The 21,103-nt window shown below is 37.5% G+C and overlaps 1 protein-coding gene across 4 annotated transcripts in view; it reads left to right on the forward strand.

The window, feature by feature from the left end:
• Nucleotides 1–6,430: 6,430 nt before the first annotated feature.
• ORC5 (origin recognition complex subunit 5) overlaps nt 6,431–21,103 on the forward strand; it is a 70,440-nt gene continuing 55,767 nt past the window's right edge. For 2 of the 4 annotated variants that reach the window (XM_063396913.1, XM_063396914.1), the window contains exons 1-6: nt 9,251–9,379; nt 10,830–10,922; nt 12,797–12,991; nt 16,491–16,565; nt 18,799–18,910; nt 19,265–19,395. In XM_063396913.1, coding sequence (XP_063252983.1) covers nt 9,269–9,379; nt 10,830–10,922; nt 12,797–12,991; nt 16,491–16,565; nt 18,799–18,910; nt 19,265–19,395 — 717 coding nt within the window. In that variant the 5' untranslated portion in view covers nt 9,251–9,268. Of the gene's footprint in view, nt 6,542–9,195; nt 9,380–10,829; nt 10,923–12,796; nt 12,992–16,490; nt 16,566–18,798; nt 18,911–19,264; nt 19,396–21,103 lie in introns of those variants that run through there. The other 2 variants (XM_063396910.1, XM_063396911.1) reach the window with 2 other exon arrangements.

Genomic DNA, 21,103 nt, shown 5'->3' on the forward strand with positions numbered 1-21,103 from the left:
CACACTGGTGATAAATGCAATGAAAGATTTACCACCTGAAACTACCTTGCTTTTCTTTGCTTATCACTTAACAAACAGACACTTTTTAATTGTTATAGTGCATTAGAAATGGGAGGTTAATACATTATCACTGTTAGTAGTTAATTGCATTCATTTTACAAGTAAATTAATTCAGCTCACTGCAAACAGCAAATAATTTTTTTCTGTCATTAGCACTAATCAATGATTAATTAGGATTATTAAAAATCGTTAGCATGGAATTTTTTTCCAATGCAGTTATCTAAATGCCAACTTTATTTTTCTGAGAGTTTGACATAAGACAGAGACAGTTATATGGTCATGGAAAATAAGCTGAAGGAAAATTTCAAGATGAGAAGTAGGTAGGATTTCTTAATAGCCTCAATAAGTAGTCTATCTGACCACAGTGAAATTTAACTGCTTTTTACTTTTCCAGACTAAAAATGTGATATAAAAATTTAGTCCACAAATGTGATGACTCAGTTGCTGTGTTCTCTTGCAGACTCAATATTTTGTTGATTTTCTTTTAAAATACTAATTTATCTTCCAATTCTATATTGAAAAAAAAAAAAGTTATGCTCTATCTCTCATAATTTATTGGAAGTTAGCAAAAAAAAAAAATCCCATGGAAATGATATTGCTGTGAGTATGAAACAACAATCAACTCAACCACTTTCAAAATAATACCACCCTCACATGAAAGAAAACCATTGCACAATGAATGTATCAACAGTTATATGTCCAATTTGAGGAAAGCAAAACCCTGGCAACAGATTATGCTTCCTGGGAATGTGAATTCTGCATCACAAATGATGTCAAGAGAGATAAAAAAATCACTATAAAATTGCTAGGATGTCATGTCCCAGTGCTGCAGACTTTAACTGGGGAAAAGCTGCAAGCCAAGGCTGTCAGGCTCTGCTCAGGGGACCCCAGCACATGAATGAAGATAAATGTAGTGTGAGTTACTTTTTGACACTATGGAGAGTTTACTATAGATGAAAACAAGTTCAGTTTTATTTCAATTCACACTGGGATCTACAAACAAGTGCCAGTTATGCAAATTCATTGAGTCCAAACTCACGTGCCTAATTAATTCAGTCTGTATTCAGGCATTTAGGCAAGTAAACCAAGAATTTCCAGGGAGAATTAACCTGAGCTAGAAATGGCATCACTTTGGCACAACTTTCATAATCTAAATATATAATGATAAGTGACAGGTTTTGGTTACATACCTATAATGACATTCACCTTCCTTGGCCTTCTGATTTATAAAGAATATAAAATAACTTATCAAACCTCAGCAGTTCTGTATTCAAAACTGATATACTCCTGGTAACTGTTCTTTGTGAGGAGTACATACATCCTTGCCATCTTCTATGTACCTTCTTAGAGAAATTACCATACTAGTTAGTTAATACACTGATTTGGCTGAGGTTGTTGGTGGCAGAACATAATTTTCCCAGAAAACATAATTTGGAAAACAAACATGCTTAGAATTAATGGGAATGTAACTAAAAATTAAGATATCTCCAGTATGAACTGACTTTGTTTATTGGCAGCTTGAGGAAAGGTATTTATTTTCTCTCCTTCACCTTTAGCAGATTGCTTCCCTCGAGGCCTAAATTGTAAGTAAACTGTTATGATACCATGCAACAGATTTGTCTGAGCAACCAGCTGAAATTTAGCTGTAATTGCCTATGGTGATATTTTTGTGAGATCTCATTTGGAGATCTCAAACTCTAGATCGTTCATCATATATTTCTGTCTGCAAAATCATCTGCATTAGATACTATGGGAGTATTTAATCCATGGAATTACTGTTTTCCATATTGATGAGTTTAAATGAGAGCTTAATTACTCCTAATTCCTTGAAAATCCACTGTTGGTGATTATAATCACTAACGACTAGATTGTTAAACATTCATCATTGTCTATCTTTAGCAAACTTAATGAGAAATTATGGATCAAATCTGAGTTTCTGATTCTGCTGCCAAGTGCTGGTGGAAGAGAACCCCTGCTGGCTGTGAGCAGTGCCAGGTCACCACTGGCGTTACCCCTTGGCACAGACAGGGGATGACTTGGAGTCAGCAAAAGATGTGAAGGGAATATACAGTGCTCCTGCCATTCACAGCCCACAGAATTGTCTCCAGGGACTATTTCCCCTGATGTAACTCAAAGGCCTTTCATTCAAATCTGCTTTTACCAAGCCTAACTAACCCTGAACTTTCTTGTTTCATTATCAGGACAATGAGGAGATAAGTCACTTGAGATCTTTTCATCCATTTTGAAGAAAAATCACCCCGTATATATTTTAAACAATCTTTACCTGGGAATTTAAGTTGAGGATTTGTGTAGAGGTAGATAATGACACTATCCTTTCCATTTGCTCTGTTGAAAGAACTGTATCATCCAACAAGGCAGGAAATGTGGTGGCAGTCATTTCTTAAACCACCTCAAAGGTGCTTTCAAGTGAACATCTTTCCAAAGTAATAATTTCTTCCTGCTCTTTGTCAAAGTGCTTTTCTGAACCTTTGTCAGCTGCAATTGACTTTTTGGAATAGGAAGAGACTGCTAAAAAATAGTCTGCATGCAGTCTCAATAGCACCCTACACAATGGCATCTCTGGTGAAATGTATCTTGGAAAGAAAAGGGAGAAATTAAAAAAAATACTGCACATATTCTATATACACAATTCCCTCTGTATAGCTTTACATACATATAGAACCTAGATAAATACGTATGGGTACTATACATGGTTCTATTTAGATATATGGAAAGACATATATAAAGAACAGTATCCTGCAATTCACTTAAATACAGAAGTTTAAGAAACGTGGAATCCCACTGATTTGAACCAAATGAGTAAATATTCTGTATTTAAAGTTTGCTGCTGACTGGAACTATGGATGCAAAAACTTGAATGAAAATTAATCACTACTGTACTGAAAATAAGTTTCACAAAGAAAAAAAGTGTTAATATAAAATATCAGACCACAAATACAGTGAGAAAGGTCGATCTTCTGCTCTGTTACATGCAAATTTCAAGCCTCAGTTTACTGTTTACTTTCTCATTTTGAATATATTTGGTATCTAAGCAACTCATAGTCAGAATAAGATAAAAAGACACGTGACAATTTAGTATAATTTAAGAAATAATTTAAATCTCTTCAGAAATGCATATTGAGTGACATCAGTGAAAACTGTGTTTGATGGAAGATCTAAACTGAAATTCATTATGCTACACATAACATAGGCATGAATTCTATCTCTAGCAATGCTACTAAAGAGTTTTGGCCTCTTGAAGGAAAATAAAAGTCACACTTACTAAATTTAAGCAGTTTTACTGGGAAGTAGAGACTTTCTGAAAGAATATATGGACACTGATACATCCAGGTAATTGGCAGAACTGTTCAGTAGTCTTCTGCAATAGTTTTTCATTTGCAGATTTAGGAGTCCAGGATTCTGTGGTAGTTACTTCAGGTAAGTTCTGCAAAACCCTAGCATTATAGTCCCACCATTTCAATCAATAACAATAGTCTCAATGATTTTAAATTATTAAAGCTATACAGTTGTTTGGGTTTTTTTGAGTTTTACCTCATGGTAATAATGGTGGCACTTTGGATTAATAAACAGAACTGTTACTGGGTATTTTGTTTCAACTGCAGACTAGAAGCTAAAGGAGGCAGGAGTGCAGGTCCCACTCAGTTAATAAGCAGGCATTTGGAAGTGAGGCTGCAATCACTGAAGCGTCTCTTGGTTTGAGTTCAGCTGGACTGGTTCCCTCAACAAGCTCTCTTTATAAACCACACAAATCCTAGGAGCAGGGAGAGTGAGACTCTCCTCTGTCAGGTAATATGGATTTACGCCGTGTTGAAGGGACCTTGGGAGGCACTCCAGCCTGAACCATTGATTCTCCAACATAACCACTGAATTGAAACTTTATGTTTAAAAACTGACCTCTTTTTTTAGGATTCCTGGTCAATTCCAACCCAAATTTCAGATTTGCTCAGTAGTCATCCATAGAAGATGCAAGTTCTAAACATCACTAAGAACTGCTTCCAAATATTTAATTTCATTTCTCACATACACTACACAAATGTGGACTTATTGAGACTTAGTTATTATATTAGGGATTTTTCTTCCGAAACATGGTCTATCTGTATGCAGAGCGATCTGCTCCAACAGATTTCATGGTTTCCAAAGCTAGAAAAAAAAGTATTTCACTCTATTGGGGAGCATATGCCTTGATACGACACTTCAGAACATTCTTATTGTTCCAAATAAAGATTTTTTTGACAAGTCATGAAGTGGACTGAACTAGCAATACTGTAACTTTTGTACACATGTATGCAAATTCAGTAGCAGTAATAATAATTTCACCATATTATTATGCTGTGTCCAAACTGTGATAAATAGCAGGCCATTTAAAAAAAACAACCAAACAAGACTGTACACAAATTTGTATAGGTAACCATAAATCAGTTGGGCTTTTTTGTTTGTTTGTTTGTTTTTGATTCTCTTTATCCAATTCCATTCAGATTGGTTTTGGTCTATAAATTTACAATATATATCTGAAGATCTGAAATACTATTCAGGCCAAGCTATGATGATTGTGCATGTACATGCATATTTACAAAAAACCCTGGCTGCTAAAAATAAGCCATGCTTGATTCACCTAAGTCTTATTTACTTCTTCAACATTTCACCCTACTCCGAGTACAGAAGGAGTTTATCACTTCAGCTTTCATAACCCAGCATGAAGTTGTCACATTTATCCCTCTAATACAGTGTGCACTGCTTATGCATAATATAACTTCAGCTGTAATGTGAACCTATGGTTATGTATTTTCAGAGCTTGACTGGAGCAGAGGCTGCACAGACCTGGCTTCAAGCAGTTTTGAGTATGAATACACATAAGTTATGTGCACTTTATATATATAAGCTAGGTTCCACTTGTCCACAAAAATCAGATTTGTTACCTAGTGTGCAACAAGCAAATAATTATACACTCAGGAGAGATACTGATTATTTGTTCTTGAGTTGCACAAGCCTTGGTGATATTCCAGAAATCAAACACCCCAGCTATCAAACCTTTTTACTATTTGTACACTTTAGCAAACAATGGATTTAGTGTTCATTTCCTACAAGTTACAGAGTTCTCTTATTAATTAGTATTCATTAGCTAATGATTCTCTTCCTTCCCATGCTAATTAGTCCACATGCTCAAACTTTCTCTTCTTTTGGGTCTGGGCGTTTCTTGGGTCCATGGTCACCATCTGCCCCTGCAGGAATTACCTTTACCCAGTCGGAGCTGATTTGGCACAGTTGGCTTTTTAAGTTTTTTGCTTATCTCGGGTGTTCTGCCAACTGTCCCTGAGGCGCGTAAATTCTGCATCCTTTGTGTCCACTACCAGTAGTACATCCTTCTTCCCAAGACTTGTTAAACTCCCCCGAGGTCTGAGATCCTTGAAATGATCGTGTCCATCCCTAGACCTCAACGCGGCAATTCTACCAAGTAACTCGTCTAACATCTGGTCACCACTTAGAGCTTGCTAGACTTTCTCTGTTTCACGTATTAATTCTCCCTTCTTGTTGATTTGATTTCAATGTATACAAAGATCAAAGAACATCCCTTCTTAAGAAAAGTTTACAGGTTTCGCATTTTGCAACACCCTCACGCCCGTCCTTGTGGGAGAAATGCCTCAGCCCTGGGGCTCCCGCAGCGACAGAGCGCCCCAGCGGCTCTCCCTGGGGATAACACAGGATATCCTGTAGGATACCCGGCTCGGTAAGCGGCAGAGCGCCCCAGCGGCTCTCCCTGGGGATAACACAGGATATCCCGTGGGATACCCAGCTCAGAGTGCCCCGGGCGGCTCTCCCTGGGGATAACACAGGATATCCCACGACTACACAGCTCGATAAGCGACAGGGCGCCCCAGCGGCTCTCCCTGGGGATAACACAGGATATCCTGTGGGATACCCAGCTCGGTAAGCGGCAGAGAGCCCCGACGGCTCTCCCTGAGGGATAACACAGGATATCCTGTGGGATACCCGGCTCGGTAAGCGGCAGAGTGCCCCGGGCGGCTCTCCCTGGGGATAACACAGGATATCCTGTGGGATACCCGGCTCGGTAAGTGGCACAGTGCCCCGGGCGGCTCTCCCTGGGGATAACACAGGATATCCTGTGGGATACCCGGCTGGGCAAGCGGCACAGTGCCCCGGGCGGCTCTCCCTGGGGATAACACAGGCTATCCCGTGGGATACCCAGCTCAGAGTGCCCCGGGCGGCTCTCCCTGGGGATAACACAGGATATCCTGTGGGATACCCGGCTCGGTAAGTGGCACAGTGCCCCGGGCGGCTCTCCGTGGCAATAACACGCGGGATACCCGCCTGGGTAGGCGGTGCATTCCCCTCACGGCCGCCCCGCCCCAGGCGGACCCGCCGTGGCCACGGCGCATGCGCGCGGCCCGGGGAGGCGGGGCGGCGGCGCGCGCGCGGCGGCGGCGGGAGCGAGTGAGGCGCGGTGAGAGGAGCCGGGGCGGGCGGGCAGAGCGCAGTGAGGAGCAGAAGGGGCACACCTGCTTCTGCTCCGTTTGCCGGGCGGGAATCGGTGCGGGAGCGAAACCCGCCGCGGGCTGAGCCGCCCCCTGGGCCGGGAGCACCCTCAGCCTCTCACACGCGTGGCGGAAGGAGTCCTTAAGCCGCGCTCGATGGAGGCCGGGGGTCGTCATTCCCCCTCAGCCAAGGCACGCCCGTGCCGGCCAGGGGGGTTGTAGGGCCTGAGGGGACGCAGAACCGTGCTAATATCTTAAATTCAGTCATTTTTGTATATTATCTTTTATGCTAGAGTGTGGAAAGGCTGCCAAGTGTAGGCATTTTAGGACCAGTGAATTGATAGAAGTCCTAGAAAATTATAAAGTCCCGCCATAAAGTTTACCTTGTGCTCTTAACAGCCTTACTCGGTCTCAGCTGAGAAGTGCTTTTGCACCTTCCTAGTCTGGCTGGACTCACACTTACAACCTTCACTGGGCTGGAACGTCCTGAATTCAGGCTTTGGTTGATACTTTCCTTTGTGTTGTCATTGCCATTTAACCTATATGAATTGTTTTGTGAACACGTTGCTCTAAGCATCCTCTTTCTCTTGTGAGCTCCTGAATGGGGTTGGAGACTAGGACACCTACGTATAGCCAGTAGAGATGTAGGTTTTCATTCGGGGCTGAAATGTGTTTGGTCAAAGTTGCCATTTGCAGGGGTTTTTGAGAAGCAGACAGGGCTGGTCTGAAGTACTTTATGGCTTTAGATGCATTTAGGACACATTCAAGCCTTGTTTTCATGTAGCCAGTGGAGCAAAAGGGCTTTTTTTTTTCCTTATATTTACACAAATTTTTCAGCCTTTTCCAGAACTTTTCCCCTACTTGTTTTTTCTTGGTTTTAGAGGTTCCCGTCACTTTTTTTTTTTCTTTTCATCCTTGATATATTTAGCTGAGTTTTTAGAGAGCAACCTTAGTCAAGCTGTTTGGGGGTTTGTGTCTTCATTCCATTTGGAACAGATATCTGAATAGATACCGTGGAGAGATGCACAGACCCGTTCAAAGCTGGTAAAAAGGGCCAAGACTATTTGTGTGATTCTCTGTATAGGAAATAGTTTGCTTGATACATATGATTGTGGGTTGATACATATGGTTTGTGGGGTTTTTTTGCCCCTGATAGCAGCATTACTTTGATTTCCCATACTTAATATGTGATTGACTTATAAATAAACTTACCTTTCAAGTTGCATTGGACTTAGTTTCTTGATATCTAACTGTAGTCCTTGTTATGTGTGATTACTTTCAAGTAGGTGTAATGCAAGTACTGAATTACTTATATTACCAGGGATATCCATTTTTTCCACATTAATTCCGCTTATTTTTCTGTTGATGATTCTACAGTCCCAGCTTTTACCTCAGAAAAAACTGAAGGCAGTAAAAATAAAAGAAAAAATATTTTCTCAAATCTATTTATGGAAATACTTACCAGAGATTGGTCTTAAAAGGAACTCTATTTTAAGATATTTCCATAAATACATTTATGTTTACTAACCTCCTTGTACCCCAGAAGCTCTCCTGTTAGTGCAATCTACTACTGCATTTTTCCTTCAGAACAATTTTCCCTTTACCTTGCTATTTCTGATTTCCTTCTGCTAACCTAATCTTTTTTCCTGTACTTATAATCAGCAAAATGTATTAGTTAGGAGTGCTTTGTTTTTTATCTTAGTCTTGATAACATACAGAGAATTCTGTCAGTTGGTATCTTTATTGTCTTAATGAAATTTCCAAACTTTCTTTCTTATTGTTGTGTTGTTTGACAAAGTCAGAATCCAGCTATTGAGGTTATTTCAGTTGTCTCTCTGCATGTTGTCTGTCTCACAACAGGTAAAAGGACCATTTTTTCAGCAGTTTTAGAAGTGCAGACAAAGAATTTTTTTGACTGAGGTGTTTTTCTATATTCTGTCACTAAAATTCAGCCATCCCAGTGTTACAGCCATCAAGACCTTTGTTTTTCCTTATCTAGTCCTTGTCTAGAAGGTAGATTGTCGTTAATATTACAGTCTTACGTAACTGGTTTGGACTCCTACTATTTTTAAGGAGTATTTCCAGTCTTTACCATCAACTGAATTTTCTTCATATGCCTCTGCTCCTTTCAAGATGGGGTTAGTATTCCTGTTAGCACCCAGAGGTCTATTGCTTAGTAATCCTTATGTTTTCCTATGTCCTACCTCTTTCCTGTTGTTTGGAAATCCTTGTTTATTGACTGTTCAGGGAAGTGATGATCTGTGACTAGTCTACTTTACTCATTTTTATTCTCTTGCTACTTTTAAATGTATATAAACTAGAATTAAATGTGTAATTCCTCAGTTAACTAAAGTAGGGTCATTCTTTCTTGTATTGATTTGCTCATATCCTACATACCTTTGCATTTTGGTCTGCTTTCTTGGATTTTGTCTGGTGTGGAAGTGTCTGTATAATACCTTACATAGATCCAATTTTGCTAAAGGTTTTTAAGTCTGTCATAGTCATAAGTCTGTCATATCATCTTATCTTGAGCTAGAATATCTGTTTAGATTTTATGTCAATTGCCATTCCTTTCCCTTTTGTGTATGGAAGCAAATGATAATGAAAACCTGTTATTTTCCAGATCACTTTATTTGTTGTCTCTGCACCTCAAAAGGGACATGCATGTTTAGGTGACAAACCACAGGAATATCAAAATGCCTAATCTTGAACATCCAGCCTACCCAGCAGCCGACCTGCTTCACCTGGAAAATTTGGTGCCTTGTCGAGAGTCCCAGGTGTCCACGTTGCTGTCAATATTTGGCGAGGTAGTGCCCCTTGTGTTCTGTGTTTGAATTGAACAAAGGCATTCTGCTCTCTCGGGGAGAATAGAAATTTAAGGGTGTTTTTAATAGAAATTGAAGGGTGTTTTGTTACTATGAACACGCTTTGGTTGCCTCTTTGTTGAAATTTAATTTTTTGTTACCGTCTTTAACATTAGTGTTTGGCAGTAGGTTCTAGTATGTTGGAAGGTTGAAAGATGTCTTGCAGCTGGAAGGACCTAAACAAACTTAGAGCTGTTTGTGTCTTTGTCTCTCTGAAGCCTGATGTTGCCACAACTATTCTGTCTTTGCCAGTTAGTAGCAGGGAGTAAGTCTCTTCCTCCCAGACCTAAAGTTCTGGGGTAATTTTTTTTCACTGTCAGTGTAGAAAGTCTCTTTGGTTTTGACCTGTAATCTAATATCTGAGTGCCTGAATTCTAAGTACATTAAATTGTTCTTAGGAGTTTTGAGGCGGGTCATAAGAGGGAGAAATCACTGGCTCTTTAATTGATTGTGTTACTGCTTCACAAAGCTGTGGTAAGAAGTAATGGGGATTTTTATCTGCAAACTTATAAGCAGTTTGCTTGCAAATAACTGGAAATTAGTATCTGTTCTCTGTCTTTAATTACAGATACTAATAATAATAACATCAAATTACAGTATTCAAGTTTTATGCATATGTTACAAGCATAGTGGCAGCAACTCTTCTTAAAAATAGGTACTTCAACTCTTGATCAATGTACAGGTACACAAACATGCATGTCTTGTACAAGAGTGTTTCATCCTGGATAAATTGACTTCTTTTTCATAAAAAGTGTCAATTTTATTTTTGTATTCATTTTTAGGTCAATATACAAAATTCTTAGAAATGAAAACACAAACCTGTTTTCATTTTCACGTGTGTGAAAACCTGTTCAGAATGGAAAAAAAAGAGTAATTCACTTCTTTTTCTTGCATCTTAAAAAAAGTTACATTAAATAAACAGTATCAGGACCATTAAATAAATAGATACATCAAATTGCTTTGTGAAAGAATAGCAAACTTTACCATCTCCTCCTTCACACTATTTAATTCTTTTCTGTTTGGTCCTAATGAACAGCAATTTGTAGTGTTTGCAGAAGCTAAGGGAATGTATGGCTTGCAATTTGTGCTTGCCAAGATTTTGTTTCAGTTAGTTAACTAATTTGAACTAAGAGCCCACTGTTTTTCTGTGTGTGTGTGTTTTTGTTTGTTATAGCAGTTTCACTGGCAGTTCACTTAACCCTCCCAGCATTCCAGCAAAGATTTAACATAAAACCTGGTCTTGTTGATTCCATAATAATCAGTGTATTTTGTATTTAGTGCCTCAGTTTAGGAGATAACTTTTCTTTCAGGGGTAAAGTTCATTGTTAAATCTTTTATCTGTTGAATGAAAAGGAGAAGAATTAAAACAGCAACAACTTTTTTTTCCCCGTAGCGTCAGCAGTTTAGTTTTCCATCCATCTTTATCTATGGACATACATCTAGTGGAAAGACTTACGTGATGCAAACTCTTCTAACTACCTTACAGGTAAGAATGGTCACGAAGGATATTGAATTTACAATTTATAACCATGGTTCCTCAAGATAGCCACTACTTTCTCAAAATAGTTTGTTTCCTCAACCATTTCTGCCTTCCTGATTCTTCTCCACTTGTGTCGTGAATGCATCACTGTACTCACTAGGACATTTAGGATAAAATTAAATTGTGCATGCTAAAATATAGCATAAATCATAATACCTTTTTAAAGACAGTTTTAAAAAGATTTAAAAGGTGGCTGTTCACCTTGTCTCCATGGCCTAGCCTTAAGTAGCTCATTGACTCCTTGTTTTAATTTTTTCCAGAACGTGTTTTAAAGTCCTCCTAAGCTGAAGGGTGTCATTACAGAAATTTCCTTCTAGGTCTGTTAATATCTCTGTTTTTGTCAGTCATGAAATTCAGGGATTTCAATCCAATGACAGGTGCCCACGTTGTGCCTAAACTATTCATTTCCACTTGTGTGTTTCTATAGCCCTGATACTTTCAGCTTGTCCAGAGTCAGCTTATCTCTTACCTGCAGGATCTGCATTTTTATGCAGAACCCCCTTCATTAAAGCTTCCACAGAGGGAGAAGGGTGGAGGGCAGGGGTTTGTGGTGCTCTGCTGTGCAGTAGCATCACAGATCCGTGCCTCACTCACAGCGCTGCGCTGAGCGCTCCCACCGCGTGCCCGGGCCCTGGGGAGCAGCTGGTTTAGCAGCACCCTCTCTGCAGAGCTTGTGCCACCCATGGGAGTCTCCTGTGCACTGCGGTGGTGTGAATCACATCTGAGGCACCCAGCTTTCCCTCTGCACTGGAGGTGCTGCACTTTGAATAGCTGCTTTTGGTGATGTGGCCCTTTCCTTTTAATGGTGTTCAAAATCATAGAAAAGCTTTTTATTACATGCTGTGTGAGTGGATTGCCAGCATGTACCCACACTTCCCCACATCTGCTGATTCATATTGTATTTTAAGTAGGGAGACTGGAATGAAGTACTTGATTTTTTTTTTTGTTATAGACAACCACATTCCTACATCCCAGTGACTAATGTTTTCCAGAGGTTTTAATGTTCAGTGTGAAAAAGAGTGTTTGTCTTACCAGAGATTATGGAGTTGTGCAGATAAGCTGTGTCTTAAAAATAGGGTTGCTAGAAAATTATCTTTTCTTGCCTTAGGTAGGTTTGACTACTGGTACTATTTTATAGGTTATAGTGCCTTCTATCTAAAGACAAATGACCCTAGATTTTCAATATTACTAAATTAATACTTATAATGTATCCCATACTCTGTTTTTTTGCTCAGTCTTTTCTCTGGAAAGATCTGGTTTTCTGAAAATGTTCTCTGCAATCATGTTGATCACATGAGTCTGATACAGAAAGTTACACTTTATCATTTGTGTGCACTGAATGCCAAAAACATTCACAGTAATTCTGGGGAGTGAGCTGGGGAGATTACTTCCTTTGTAATGTAAGTTTGAGATATCTGTATTTTCTAGACACTGTTATTTGTAAAACCATTTTATGATACTGTAATGCCTTAGAGTTGTCTAAATTTATTTGAACTAAATGCTGTTTGGTTTTCTTTTTGTATATTGCTCACAAGTTTTCAACATAGTTAGAGGATACATTGTGCTCCAGTTTTTAAACGTAATTAGAAGCTATACTTCCATTTGAAGATTCATCAGCTCTCCAGTTTGTGATACATATAATATTTTGACTAGATACATAATTGATCCTTTTTTTTAACAAGTGTTTTTGGTTCTTGCTCTATATTCTGTTGGCAGGGTATGGTTTCTGTCATTCTCTCATACAGAAGAGAAAACTCTTTCTGGAGCATTTACACTGAAAAAGCCAAAAGCAGTTGTGTAACTTTTCTTGTTCTCTTCAGCTTCCTCATGTGTTTGTGAACTGTGTGGAATACTTTACATCCCGGCTTCTTCTAGAAGAAATTCTCATCCAGTTGCAAAGCTGTTCTGGCACAGAGCAGACCTCTCCTGTGCACTGTGATACTTTGAATGACTTTGTTCGTCTGTTTAAACAAGCTTTGGCCACTCAGGAGCTTCAAGATCAAACATTATATATTGTAAGTAATTTCATTTTAATGTCCAGTCTCATTCCTGCTAAAAGGGTGTGAGTAGTGGCTATTGATAATTTCTATGTGAAATGTGTGCCTTATAGAGCAGCTTGCACAAAAAGTTTCTCTGTAGACCTCATTCAGAACCTGTTGACAGATTCTTTCTGTTGGCTTACAGGCTTTAGGTGAGGTTCTCTATTTTTCTTGGGTTTAGGATTTTTTTCTACACAAAACCGGTATAGCATAACTAATAATGAACATAAATTATACCACACATTTAAATTGGGCGTGTAATAGTGTTACAAAGTCTTTAAGTATAGGGAGCCTGTATTTGTTTTATTATTGGTAAGTCTTGCTTATCTGTTTCCTTGTGAAAATAGCATCACTAATGAGAAAGCAGAGGTGGGGAATAGGGCAGAAGGGAATACGGAGAGTGCAAATCCCAAGGCTTGGTTGGCTAGAACAGAACCTAAGGATAATATTAAGCAACTAAAATGCATAATTTCTTCAATAAAAAAGCTTTTGAAATCTTACATCTTCAGCTATGCTTGTGGTCCTCAGAGACAGGACCTGTAGTTTTAAAATTAAGATGAAAAAAAAAGACTGCAATAAAAAAATTAATTATATTTTCAGGTTTATGATATGATCAAATTCCTGCAGACTGCAGGAAAAATAATCAAAATTTGGGTTGCAGGAATGATTGAAGCAGTATAATACCAGAACACTAGGATTTGGTTTAGGCCTTTGAGGTTTTTTTTTACTGTCATAATCTTAACTACATAAAGGAGTCAAAAATTTGCAGATTATAACAGCATATATTGTGCTGAGAGATGAACATGGAAACAAATTTCAGTCATACAAGAGGTCTGATGAAAGGACAGTATGAAAGCTGTAGTATTAGTGCTGTGTAAAAGTATATAGTGTGGACCTGCAGAATATTCAGACCAAAATTTGAGGCCAGTGGTAGGAATTAATTTTTTTTAAAGAGTTGAGATTGATTATTTAAGAAAACAAGAATGTGGTTAAGATTGATTGCTGTGAAAAACATGCAGAGTGATTACCCAGGCTCATTAAGCTCTCAATGTGCCTATACTGCTTTGGGGTTTTTTTAGTCAAACAAGATGTTCATAATTATACTGAACATTCTTCATTCTGTTTCAAAGACTGTAGTTAAATATGTTTTATTCCCATTTAAAATACGTTTCCATTGAGTTAAATAACTTCATATCATGTTTAGTGGAAACAGTGCTATCTCATAGTTTCCTATAGGTCACAAGGTTAATAAATTTGATGTGCTTCTTAGAAGTGGAATGAAGAAAATAATGTACCAACACTTAAAACAGATAAAAAAATATAAATAGACAAGTAGTTTAGCTTACTGTCACAAAATTGATACTGAGCGTCTTCAGCAATTCCATAAGCACAAAATTTATCTCTCTAATAACTTTCAGTGTACTTTGCATAATACTTCTTATGGTAAAATCTTACTTTCAGATTAGTATTTGGATTAAAAACTATTCTACATCAGTAAAGAATTCTTCAAGTATTCTATGCAAATTGGCATCATTCAGAAGATTAGAAAGTTTTTGAACAATGGTTGTAGAAAATAGAACATGAAATAATTACACAGGTTCAATTGTATCATGAAATAGTTGTTGCCTCAGAAGAATTAAGTATTAAATTAGTATTTCAGTTACATTCTGCATGGGAACAGACAGAAATGAGAGAAATCAATTCATGTTTATTAACATATGTCATCTGGATTTATTGTAGAGTGGTTTAAATTGAGACTAATGGAAGACCAGTATACTGGTAACATAAACTGGCAATGCTAACTTACTCTATTTGATTTCAGTAGTAAATAATGTAATATTTCAGCTCAATTAACTCAGTGTAAATTGAGATAAATGTTTACTTTCAAGCTAAGAATTTAAATGTTTCTCTTAACCCAAGCATAGGTGCTGAATGCTTGTGATTGCTTATGAAAAATAAATTTATTCATTTTAAGTACCTGAAAAATTGGAGTAGATATAACTTGTAGTCATTCATACATTTAGAATATTTAGCACTTTACAGAAATATCTAGCTACTTTTTTAATGTAAGTGAGCAGTTAGTTTTAGAAAGTATAGGCTTTTTTAAAAAAATTAATGAGTGACAAGTCTATATGGACCCCAAAGAATAAGGCATAGATTTATAGACCTGGGGGAAGACTGTTTCTGTGAACCACTTGATGTTTTCCACAAAACAGGGTCACAGTGTATTTTTTCTGCTGTAAGTAGGAACTGTAGTTTCCCATTTAACTAAAAAGTGTGATCTGCTTAGGTCAAGACCTTAAAGCTTTGTGTTTGGTAGCTGCCTGTCACTGGGTCCAATGAGCAGTATTTTATTAGTAAAAATACCTAGCCTCTCTTTGGTCTGTGCTGTAAAGCAGTCTTCATTCCTGAAGTCACTTGTTACAAGAACCAAATGCAGATACCAATATAAAATCATATGCTGTTGTTTTAAATAAATACCCAAGAAGTGTAAGATAGTGATGCAAAGATATTCTTTCATGTTTTAGTAGTGGGATTCTGAAATAATATTTTCATAAAATGTTTGTTGTACCCATAAAATTCTTTTCCTTATTGTGGGCAACAGAGATGATAGATGTCGTAATATTTTGGTGGAGAGAAGATACGTTGTAGGATAAAAAATACCATTTTCTAGGGACCTGTATTTTTTATCTCAACAGCAGTAATTCAAAAGAAGTAATGAACTTCAGAATTTGGATTTATGTTGCAAGTAGTGAATAAGCCACAAAAGAAATGTGTTTCTATTATCTTCTTTCATTCTTGTCAAGATTTTAGGTGTGCTGGGAATGCACATTTTTTACCAAAGGATAACCATGCATGCCTTCATGCTTCTGTTTTAATTCTTCAGACTCTACAATGTTATCTGCTTAAGATGTTTCTTGTTTAAGCTGTACATATGCTACCTGTCTGTTACTGCTGTGTGAGGTTTGCATACAATAAATCTTGTAAATTCCTAGGCTGCGAACTATGGCAGGAAAAGTTTCTCTCAAAATTCAGTTCAGTGAATTTTAGATGATAGCTAAGTTTTAAAAAATACCAGCTCTTATTTGTTTCTGAAAAATAATTTCATAGTAGGAAAAGATAACTCTCCTAGAGTAAGCATGTAGTTACAGTGCTACTGTACTACGTGTAAATTTGAAAGATAAGAAGAATTTTGGGGAAAAATGTAGATTTCAATGGTTATTAAGGATATCATGACTCCGTTGTTATATTCTTGACTGGACTTGAATAATAATTCTTCTTTCCATAAGGTATGAGACTGTTGCTTGTCTAGGGATTGTATGTTTTTTTTAGCTACAAGCTGCTTGGGCTTCCTGGAAGCACATTTGAAGCAATAATCTGTCAAATTCAGTTTCCAGCAGCTAAGAATTAATTTTAAGTCCATGTGGGAGTGGGAGTTGACTTTGTCTATATAATATCATTGTTTTGTTAAAAGGTTCTGGATAGAGCAGAGCAGCTGAGGGAAATGGAAGCAAACATCCTACCAGCATTCCTTAGGCTTCAGGAGCTGGTAAGTGTCTGGAAAGAAATTCTCATATGTGTCCTGCCTGTTGAAAGTAACTGAATATGTGGTACCTGTACATCCAGGCTCAGAGATCAAGAGGAGGGATTATTTAGGTGAGAGAAGTTGCAAAATTAAGCCTCCCTCCCCCAAAACAGTCATCAAAACTAGAAACCAAACTAGAATTTAAACATTGTGAGATTTTTATTAAACCCTTTATTTTTTTTTTAGTTGTGCTTAATGGTATCTTATTTACGATAGCTGATGTGTTGTAGATTATTGAGGCTTGTGTTGGATATGTAGCTGTCTTTTCTAGATTATTTGTCCTATTAAGAATGAGATTTTCAGAAGACTACCAGCTGTTTAATTTGGCTGGAGCTGCACAGCTCAGCAACTGTGAATATGCTTTGACTTGCTAGAGAGGTTTCTCACCCTTCTCCTGGAACTGTGCTGCACTAAGTTTCTGATTGGAGTAAACCACAGTGTGCTTTCCTTTCTCATTTCTGAAGCATCAAAGCTTTTGCCTTGAAATAAGCAAAAATGGTACATTCCCTGAAAAGAAACTGAAGACAAAACCAGAAGTTGCTGGTACTTTGAAATGTCTGAACATGTAAATAGCTGAAATTATACTTGTTATCTCAAAGCTTTTGTGTGGTGCTCTTAATCTTCTGGTCACATTGATTTCTCTGCTGAATGAAGACTGATTCACAGCTGTGTTCTTAATCCTGACAGCTGGTGCATTTTCTGTCTCTTTTGTCTGTTCTGCCCATGTTCTGGACTAGGCTGCTCCTGAAGCAGAAACAACCTGTTCTGCAGAGAAGGGAGGCAAGCTTGGGTCTGTAATTGCTACTCAGGGATCAAAACCCCATAGAATAAGACTTACATACACCAGAGGAACACTCCCAGATTCAAAATTAACCTTCAGACAAGGCTGTTGCCTTGAATGCTGATATTGCAGTTGCTTAAATTCTGGATTTTGGACTGAGGCTTTCTAAGAGAGTTGTGCAGCCAGTGTTGCAGAGCAATGCTGTAGGAGCAAATCTCTTGCATCTCTGCCTTTCCTGGAGTGAAAGGAGACCAGGCACACCACTGTAGTACTGAAGGATATCATGGGACTGGTGGGTTGCTGAAGAATGGGTCATGAATGCTTGATCTCTCTGAGGATTGTGGTGGCAGGTACTGAAGTTCTTCATACTGGATGATCAGTCAGGAGTGAACTGAAGACATCTTAGTACTTCAGTCAGCTGAAGCATTAGGAGTTCTGGGAGAGGAAACCAACTGAAAGACATGCAGAAAGATACTTTCTTGTTGAAAGGGAAAAAATATTTATGTTCCATAAAAATAAAGAAGAAACAGTAAAGAATATGGGTGTGTGCCACTTTACCAAGAAATGGGAAAAGAAAGTAAAAAAAGATTTTCACTACATTTAGGGAAGGGAATAGCGTTTAAACATCTTTCAAGTCATTCACAACAGCATTCACTTTCTTGAAGAACCATATTTAAAAGCATCTTTGGTTAGGCAGAATTCTTAGTATGGTTGCAAAAACTGTGCCAAGAGGGAGAATAACATATATTCACAGAGAGTTTTAGCATCATATTTTGAAGGGTGACCAAAATAAAACAATATTGTTTTTATATGAAGCTTTTTGTTACTTATTGATCAAAACATCCAATCTGAAGCAGATACTTTGTTAATAAAAACTTGGATACAAAAATTCATTACTATGAACAGCTCCATTGTTGTTAAGTAGTAAAACAGTTGGAAGAACGAACAGGTAATACTACATTTTTGGTTTGGAATATGTTTGTTTTTAAAGACCAGATTGCCTTTAAAATAAAGTACAAGATACCTTGGTTCTAGAGGCACTGAGATTTCTTTTTGCTTTCTAACTTCTTCTGTTTGCTCTGAAAGTCTGTGTTTAATTTCTAAAGTAAAATGTTCTCTTAGTTTTGGGGTGGAATCTACTTGGTATCACCCCACAAAGCTTACCTGTCAGTGAAATGGCAAGGGTTGGAGAAAGATATATATTTATGAAGATTTGCAAATGTATGAGCTGCTTGATCAGGCCAGAAGCTTTAATGCAAATTACTAGTGTTGCAATAAACTAAATATAATGGTTTTTGTAAAAAAGAATGAGTCACAATAATAATTTTTCTCATTGATGTTCTGGCATGCACTGTTTTTTTTTGTTATTTCTCTGCCTGTCACTCTCTCATTCAATTTTTTCTCTTCCCTGTGTAGACTGACAGAAATGTGACAGTTGTTCTGCTCAGTGAAATAGTATGGGAACTGTTCCGTCCAAACATTGGGTGCTTTGAGCCATTCACCATGTATTTTCCAGATTACAGCATAGGTAAACTAAATTTTAATCTGCTTTTTGGGGATTGTATAACACTTTGTCAAAGAACATTCAAAAGTTTTTTCCAGGTTAATCATTGTGGCTTTTACAGAACCCAGAATATGTAATAGCTACTGGAATGTAAAAGTCTGTATTCATACAACCTGTAAAGGTCTTGTCTTTTTCCACTTACCAGAACATCTCAAAGTAATGTTTTGGTTCCATTGCATTTGCTGGTTCTTCAAATCAGTGTGGGTTTTGGTGGATTTTGTTGGGTTTTTTTGTGGTGGTTATTGTTTGTTTTTCCACAAATGTGGTTGATTTATTAAGTTGGCTTGAAAACAGCAAAATTTACTTTTGTTTAAACAGGACATCTGCAGAAGATCTTGTCTCAGAATCATCCCCCAGAATATTCTGCAGATTTCTATTCTGCGTATATCAATATTCTGCTTGGTGTCTTCTACATGGTCTGTAGGGACCTGAAAGAACTTCGGCATCTGGTAAGATGAGGTTCTTTAAAGTTCCTGTTTTGTTTTGGGATGTCTTTTGCCAAATGAAAGGCTAGATGTATTATTTCTCTGGAAGTCTAGATTTATTGTTGAATATGGACAAAGAGAAAATTAGAGATTACATAATGGTTTGTGTTGGAAGGACCTTAAAGGTCTAGTTCCAACTCCCCTGCCGTGGTTAGGGACACCCTCCACTAGACCAGGCTGCTCAAAGCGTCATCCAGCCTGGCCTTCAACACCTCCAGGGATGGGGCATCCACAGCTTCTCTGGCAGCCTGTTTCAGTGTCTCACCACCTTCACAGTAAAAAAAATCTTCCTTATATGTAGTGTAAATTTGCCCTCCTAAGAGTGTGTTGGCTTGAAGTGTAGTTGCCCTAAAAATCCATTACAAAGTTTGCAGTTTTGGTGGCTGTAAAGGGCTTGCAATATTGTGTAATTTTCTGGTAATAAATTGAAAATACTTGGGAAAAAGAGTTTTAACCATATAATGTAATAGTAAACAAACTTAACAGAAGAAAATTAAGTTACTTGATGGTGACATTTCCATAAGTTTAATAACACTCACAAACATTATCTTAATCCAATTATTATTTAATTAACTATACTGTGTACAAGGAAATTTTACAAGTTTGACGTGATCAGTGAATAAATCGGTGCTGAAGAGATGATCTGAATGTTCTGCCTGTGTTTCCCTGAGGAACATGCTGCTAAATTTCAGCTGAACTTATCTGTTAACCATACAGGCTTTATATGTAAATGAGATTGCTGGAGACAGAAATAGAAACCAGGGTCACAGTTCTTGCAGACATGTACTTGAGTGGCTCTGCTTACGAGAATTTCATTAGCTTTAGATGCACTATTTGCTTGTGCAACACTACAAAAATATTTAGTGATTGAACCTCAAATTCTTCATGTGGTTGACAAGTCTCTCCATAGAAGGTGGTGACAGACACAGCTGAATGCAGGCTTCTGACTTCCCTAGAGTCTAATACAGACTCTAAATGTGTGTGCTGTTACGTGTGATTAATAATGCATTCTGGAATTTTATAGAATTCTATATGGAAGTTACACTTTGAGTTTTCTATATTAGCACAGAGATTTACTGAAGTGCAGTAGGACAAAAAGAGAATGAAATTGGAGAATTGGTATTTTACAAAATTCTGTGTGATATTGATTTAAATATTCTAGAAGGAATTCTAGATTACAGGGTTGTCAAAAATCTCTTAATCTTACTTTAGGCAAAAGGAGTTAATTTTCATATGGAATATGTTAGCATATTTTTAAAATAAATAATTTTTTTTAAAGTAAGTAATTTCAGTTTGTGCTTAAGTGTGCTGAACTTCTCCTGGAATGGAAAGTTTTATCTGAAAATAAAGGGAATAAGAAAAATTCATAAAAACATTTTTATTGCATTTATAATGATAAATTATCATGTTAGTTAAAAAAAATGCAACCCCCGAGTACAACAAACAGATCTTGCTGAGCTCAAAGCCATGTAACCTGTGATAGATTGCTTCTGTTTGTACTTTATGGTACAGAAATGTTGCCGTGTTTGACAGTATGTTAGTAAGCAAGAGGCATAATTATTGACTGAAAAAGGGTTTGTTGGCTTTGCAAAGGAATGAACTACCTGCTAGTTATACTCTGTAGCTGGATCAGATAGATAGTATTTTAATACATTCTGGTTTTTCTTTCTGT

The sequence above is a fragment of the Prinia subflava genome, chromosome 4 (assembly GCF_021018805.1).
Source record: "Prinia subflava isolate CZ2003 ecotype Zambia chromosome 4, Cam_Psub_1.2, whole genome shotgun sequence".
Classification (NCBI taxonomy): domain Eukaryota; kingdom Metazoa; phylum Chordata; class Aves; order Passeriformes; family Cisticolidae; genus Prinia; species Prinia subflava.